The following is a 7076-nucleotide window of genomic DNA, read 5'->3' on the forward strand; positions in this document are numbered from 1 at the left end:
TGGACTTGGTTGAAGATACTGGAAGACGTTTCGTCCCTTATCCAAAGGACTTCTTCAGTTCTGACTGACTGGCAGGGAAACTCAGCTATTTAACCTCAGTGGGGTCGTTGGCCCGGGTCATCGATACCGCTGGTTCGTTAGTGTTCCTTGTTTCTGTGACGACAGTCGTTACAGTCGTTAAGACTACCTGTGGCCAAGACTGAACGACCATCGTTTGTATCTTCACCTGAGGCCAATAGGTTACGTTTGTTGAGTTTCCTGGGAAGTGATGAAAGGACAGCATTGTAAGTGGGGGATAAGTGGTGGCGTAGACCCCCTCCTCTGTTCAATGACGGCTTCTCGACCCTGGTGTAGATGGCTTCCTTGACACCTCTTTCAAACCATCCATCTTCTCTGTCTAAAATGTGCACCTGGTGGTCCTCAAACGAGTGTCCTCTGTCCTTCAGATGTAAGTAGACTGCAGAGTCTTGACCTGAGGAGTTGGCCCTTCTGTGTTGAGCCATGCGTTTGTGAATAGCTGAGTTTCCCTGCCAGTCAGTCAGAACTGAAGAAGTCCTTTGGATGAGGGACGAAACGTCTTCCAGTATCTTCAACCAAGTCCAGTTGCCCTTGATTTTAACCTTTGTTGGAAAACACAAGAAAAGCAATCTAGAAAAGAAAAGCTATTGACTTTAACATTCCTTGGATCAAAGATAAAGGTTTGTTCCAGCTGAATATTGTACTTGTACTGATGCTCACATGTTGACATTTTCTGTTTTTATCTTAAAATAATTTATTTTAATTTGAAATATACCATCTCCTCTCTTGTGCTGCTCTCTCTGTAGGCGTCTCAGTCCAGTGTGGAGTGGGGGGTGGCTCTGTATGACTTTGCCGGGAATTCAGACAACGACCTGTCCTTTCAACAGGGCGACTCTATCCTGATTTCTGAGCATATTGACGATGAGTGGAGCTGCGGCCAACTCAACGGCAGGGAGGGAATGTTCCCCAGGGCTTATGTTGAGACCAGCACAGGTAGGCCTATGAAGTTCTCACGGCAATGGTTATTAATATGACAGCCCTTAAGTTCATCATTATCTCCAGTACTTCCAATATGTGCTATCAGTGAACTTACCATAAGGGTTTTAATAAAGACAAACCTATTTAGAAGGACCATCAGTGAATGTGTCTTATAGTGCTACCATGTGATTGGTAGAGAAAATAAGGTGTTAAATTGTGATCGTAAACTGCCTTGTCATAGATTCTTCAAGTAATTGATTTGTGGAACAAAGAGGCCACCATTTTTAATCTTTATTAAACTGAAGTTGTACTGTAGCATTTCATGATGACAAGCAATTTTATTGGCAGTACGGCTACAACCAACTATCTCCTGTTTGTTTTAGACTGGTCTAACAATTTTACTAAACCAGGTGAAATATTCACTATTAATCAGCTACAATGGGTATTTGTATGTAGTTATTTAAACAATTAATCGCTTGCATAAATTATTTGCAAACTCTAATTGGCACAAATGGACAGTTTAACTAAACATCATTAATTCAGTATATGCCTTCTTCACCAGGCCAGCAGTCATCTGATAAACAGCAGAACGTGTATGGTGGTGGTAGAGCCAGGGCTCGGTTTGACTTCGAGTCAGATTGTGATGAGGAGCTCTCTCTGAAGGTATGGAGAATGATCCCTTGTCCCGGTTATGAATAAATACCACAAATTCACAGATGACAAATGTGGTTAAAGTGCTGGCATTCAGACAACTTCTCACTCCTTTCTCAGGTTGGCGATATTATAACCAATCTGGAGTCCATCGATGAAGAATGGTTCCTGGGTGACTTGAGAGGGAAACGGGCCCTGGTCCCTAAAAACTATGTGGAAGTACTGGAATAGCACCACGCAGCTTTCAGTGCAATATGGGACACTGTTGGAGGACTCGAACAGAAATGACATCTTATGACAGATGTTTTCAGCAGTGGAAGTCTGAAGTGAACTCTGGAATGCAGTATTTCCTATTCTAGTGCAACTTTTAAGTATTGGCTGAGTAATGTTATAAATAAACATTAAAAGTAAAGCTGGCTGGCAATTTAAATACACTGGATATTAATTTACAAGTGAACTGTTTGGATTACTCCAGTGGTGCATTTGCACCATCTAGTGGTTTTTTATTTTCCTCCCAATGGTTTACAATTGCATTTTGTACAAATACCAGAAGCTGTCACTTTTACCCATGAACAAGTTTGACTACATGGAATTAAATGTAAATACAAAGGACTGCTTCAAGTAAGGACTAGGATTACCAACTCACCTAATTTTTCATTGCTTCACCAATAGATTTACCATTAGTTTTACAAGTGACATTTTTTCATCCTGGAAACACTCGTTTCCCCTGTATTGACTAAAGTGCTCCATATTGCCAAAGGTAACCAAAATCGTATAAGAGTGGGATTATCAATTTACCAATCCCATGTAGGTACACTACATCAACTTGTAATACAATTAGTGCATATACAGTTTTGGGAATTCTAGCCGCAAAGTGTAATTCTCAAATTTAATAAAGCTTATGAAATTCTTGCTAAAGTATTGGATTCGATTGCTTGTAAAATATTCTAGCGTCTACAAAGTGTAATGGTCCTACTACTATACACACAGAACAAAAAACAGAACACTTTGTTGGTCATTTACATTTTTTTATTAAATCTGTCAGGGTGTTTTAGACGGTCTCCTGGATGGGGGGCTCATAACCATCAGCCCTTTCCACCTTGGCTCCAGTGTCATCACCAGATGCCTTTGCAGCACTGCCGGCACCACCTTCACCGTGGAGCTCCATCAGTTTACCCACTGCAACAGAACAGATTGCTTTTAACTACAGGTTAAGAGGGCACTGACAAATTTAAGCAGCTGGATGTTCGAAGTCAAAAACTGCAATGATTAAATTATTTCACCCCTAAACCCCATTTGAGATTTTACACTCTGAAAACCAACTATTGCAAACCTGCTTCATCCTTCCACACAATTACTGAAAACAGTATTTTTTTTTCTTGTGAGGGAACGTCAGCTGATCTCAATAGGTAGTAATCAGGCGTCATCTGGGACCGAAGCAGTCATCACATGTTCCCAGAGGTAGAAAGGTACAGCCACGGTTATAGCCAGTGTTACAGCTGTGCATCACTTACACTCAAACTTGGGCTTCTTAAGCATCTTGACCTTGCGGACGTAGACGTCATGTAGAGGGTAGATGGACTGACAGGCCTTCTCAATGTCCTTGCCAACACTGTCAGGGATCCTGGAACACGACACAGTACAACATTGACGTTAAAGGGTAATCAGTTCACAAATCCGTTTTCAGAGACAAAGTCTACATAAAACTGGCTCTTCAAAATACACGTTTCATAAAAATAAACTAGCACTGACAAATGCCATTTTGACAAGATGAGAACAATTATACAATAAAAAAAAATTTAATAAGTGAAAGCAAAGACTCTACCCAAACTGTAACAGGTGTTTTTAGTTTAATTATTTTTGGTGACACAGCCATTTATCTTCATACTAATCTGTGTTGTGAAAAACTAGTTATAACAAGTATGCATGCAGGGGCAGTACAAACTAAGTGACTTACAGCTTGTTGACAACTTCCTTCAGGTCATTGGTCTGAACCTCACGGGTCATGATCTCCATCATCTTTTTGCGGATCTGGCGGACCTGCTGGTGCTGGGCATAGGAGGTTTTTCTGATCTGGTTGGTGCGCTTCTTTGTGAACCCCACGCAGAACAGGCGCAGAAGGTAGCCGTCGGTGGTCTTCACATCCACATGAGCTTCAATCATGGTCTGAGAGGAGGGAACAGATCAATCCTGATAAGACTAGGAAAAGTTCACTCAGCCTCAACCTGCCACCTCTCCATTTGTCATAGTCTAGAATCTAAGCTGAGTGGTAATCCAAATTTTGCTGTGCTCACAGTCCCTCAACCTGCTTTTTAACCACAAGATACAGTTTCATAGCCTCTGAACAGGTTGTGCTAGACCGCTTTTTGGTATATACACTTACCATTTAATGCCTTGCAAATAAACAAGTTTCAGAAATCACAACCTGTGTAAAGTTAAAGTATAAATAATGTGCAACTATCCCTCCATATTTCAGGAACAAAGTTTTGCCACCAAAATCATGGACTGATTCCAGTAATCAGCAGTACATGTGACAATTTACAAAGTTATTTAAAGTGGAGGGAAAAAAAAAACACCACAAACTGAACTTTACTGTTCTCCCATGTTCATGGAGGTCAAAAGAAAATGTTGCATCCCTAACTGCACTGCTCCTGTTTAGACAGGAGGAAGTTTGTGCATATTTCATTCCATACAACTACTGAAGATAGATACACAACATGGAGTTTAATTCAAGTCTCTTTTGCATGAAAACGCAACTGTTGGTTAAATGTGGTTCGCTGCTACTGAGCTCTATGGTACACTAATACAACAGTCGCTATTAAGGGTTAGAGACTCAAAAACACTGTCCTGATAGTATATCGACTTCACCTGTTGAACAATGTCACTTATATTTGGATGAACTATTGCCAAAAACAGTTCTCTTCAAATTCATACTAGCCCCCTTTTGTGAAACATTAAACCCATTTATGGTTGGTAAACTGGAATGCAGTATTTCCTATTCTAGTGCAACTTTTAAAGTATTCGCTGAGTAAAATCATGGTTATAAATTAATATTAAGAGTAAAGCTGGCTGGCAATGTAAATACACTGGATATTAATTTACAAGTGAACTGTTTGGATTACTCCAGGAAATTGGCTTATATGCCTGCTTATGATTCAGTATCACAAATGCATTTAGTTTTCACGCTTCTCTCAACCACTTATCCATGCTCTTTCCTAGCAATGTCTCTTCAGTTGCATTTAGAAGCGCTTCGGTACCAGGTTTTTACTGTTACCACTGGAGTAGTTGATCAAGCACCTCAGAAAACAGACACCTCAACTGCCCCTCCTGCTAAACTGACCCTCCAGTCACAACCCTACTGCACATGTACACTACCACAGCTCTGCCAATGTTGTAGGTGTTGTCATCCTTAAATGTTTAGTCAAGGCATATTCACCTAACAATTAGATTGTTATCAACTTAGTATTAAATCTCAGAAGTTTAGGAACTAATACGGGTTAAACAAGTGCTGATTTTGAGTCCATTTCTTTTGTTACAATAAAAATTCAGATAGACATGTATTACGGTTCACACAACATAATAGTTACCTGCCATTTCTTGACCATGGAGCACATCTTGTCGCGGGTGAGGTCCATGCCGTGGAAGTTGGTGAGGCAGTTCTTGCCCTGAACATCCTCAGTGATCAGTTTAAACTTACGGAAGGCCACCTCGTCGTTCTGCAGGTCAGCGAGGCTCACCTCGAACACACGTCCCTTAAGACCATCTGAGGCGATTCCTAAGTGATTGCGAATAATAATAAGTACAAGTTAGAACACAGGTAATCTCTAATGAGAAATTCTGCTTATCTCATAGGTAGTAATAAGCAATCATTTAGGGCTGATCGTACAGTCCCATTGCAGCGCATGAAGTTTTAATCTTAGTTTCATTCATCACATCATTGACAAAGCATGGAGCTTGTATTTGATCAACAGCAATTTAATGTATGGAGGAGACAGCTAAAATAATACTGCACATGAATTTACAGTATGAAGAGGACTTACTGGTTCCCTGAGTCCTGGTGACCAAGGTCTTGCCAAGATTGCGGATGTTGAACATGGCTGGTGCCTTGACATCATACCAGTCCTTCTTGGAAAAAGGGTCCACACTGCAGGAGAGTAAAAAGCACTTAGGGCCAAGTCGCTGAGCATAAACAACAGTCTATTCATCTGATTACAAAACATTGACAGTGGGCTTGCGAGCTCAAGTGCAGACTCGCTGCTAGCAAACCGGCTAAGCACGCACTGCAGGGGACACTGCTCGAGTTAGCGAGCACCATGGAGGACTTCTGATCAATTCACCGATGTCAGCGATTTCCTAAAACGACTTGACCACACAATTCAGACACTCGGGTTGTTCGCTCACGCCGTACAGTACCCATTATCCTCATCAGTAAAAAATTGTGGCGTTTGACTGGCATGGTGATAAGTAAGCTCGGCTAAATCCATGCTAACATTTGGTAACGTCAGCCTGTCGCAAGTAACGTTACTGGCCTTATCTCTGCAGTTAAACTGGCGCAGCTTGTTGTGCTTCTTTAGACATAATCCCGTGAATAAATTATACAAGTATAATTAAATCAACTGAATTATGAGAAATGACTACAGCGTACGAAGTAAAATGAACACAGCAGTAGCATGTAACACCACCATCCAGCGCCACAGAGGCCGGTGACGACGAGACTTGCACTGGCCCTGTAACATCTAATTAAAATCGGCTTCATCCTTCACATTTCTTGCACCGGAGTGACACCAATGAATAAGGCAAAGCTTTTTTCGTGTAACGGTGTATGAATTTGCTACTTACATCTTCTTTTTGGCACCTTTTTTGCCGCCTTTGGTCAGCCTCTTATTCTTGCCGACTGCCATGTTGGCTACAGGGAGTGAAAGAGGAGGAAACACGAAATACCGCGAGAAATAAAGAGACCAAAGTCGTGAGATTTGTCTTATCTCGCGAGTCCATGTAGCTTATTTTTGACGCCCTCTGCTGGTAGACTCATGAAGTATTTATATAAATATACAGTCTATGGAAGTATGTAACTTAATTTGTGATGTCTTTGGAAGTAAATAACTGTATGTGAAATGTTATCTCTACTGAAAAGGCTACCTTTAATTTAAATACCGCGGAATTTATTACATTAGAAAAACGTCTTTCTGAATGTGTAAGTTACACAGATTGGATCAGTGACATCAATGTCCATCATGTAAAGTATGAACTCTATAATTTAGCTAACCAAGGATGGAAGTAAACCAGCCTGAATGGAATTCCTCCACAATCCTCCACAGTTTCATAAGCAAAAAACACAAGTATTCTGTATATAATATCTATTTTATTGTTTAATCACAGATCACAACAGACCACATTAAATTACAAGGTACAAGGTTGTTTATGAGTCA

At 40.7% G+C, this 7076-nt stretch overlaps 2 protein-coding genes across 2 annotated transcripts in view; one reads left to right on the plus strand and one right to left on the minus strand.

Annotated features, from left to right (window-relative positions):
* sh3d19 (SH3 domain containing 19) overlaps nt 1-2511 on the plus strand; it is an 18863-nt gene extending 16352 nt beyond the window's left edge. Inside the window, exons 20-22 of the mRNA XM_046047216.1 lie at nt 825-1011; nt 1559-1659; nt 1768-2511. Of these exons, the coding sequence (XP_045903172.1) occupies nt 825-1011; nt 1559-1659; nt 1768-1878 (399 nt within the window). The 3' untranslated portion in view covers nt 1879-2511. The remainder of the gene's footprint in view (nt 1-824; nt 1012-1558; nt 1660-1767) is intronic.
* Nucleotides 2512-2658: 147 nt separating this feature from the next.
* Nucleotides 2659-6640, minus strand: rps3a (ribosomal protein S3A). The gene is made up of 6 exons (XM_046047819.1): nt 6487-6640; nt 5688-5791; nt 5235-5422; nt 3605-3813; nt 3162-3271; nt 2659-2826 (listed from the first exon to the last, which is right to left on the minus strand). Exons 1-6 carry the CDS (start codon nt 6546-6548, stop codon nt 2699-2701), a joined length of 801 nt encoding a protein of 266 aa, XP_045903775.1. The 5' UTR covers nt 6549-6640; the 3' UTR covers nt 2659-2698.
* Nucleotides 6641-7076: the final 436 nt, after the last annotated feature.

The sequence above is a fragment of the Micropterus dolomieu genome, linkage group LG04, assembly GCF_021292245.1.
Source record: "Micropterus dolomieu isolate WLL.071019.BEF.003 ecotype Adirondacks linkage group LG04, ASM2129224v1, whole genome shotgun sequence".
Taxonomy (NCBI): Eukaryota; Metazoa; Chordata; class Actinopteri; order Centrarchiformes; family Centrarchidae; genus Micropterus; species Micropterus dolomieu.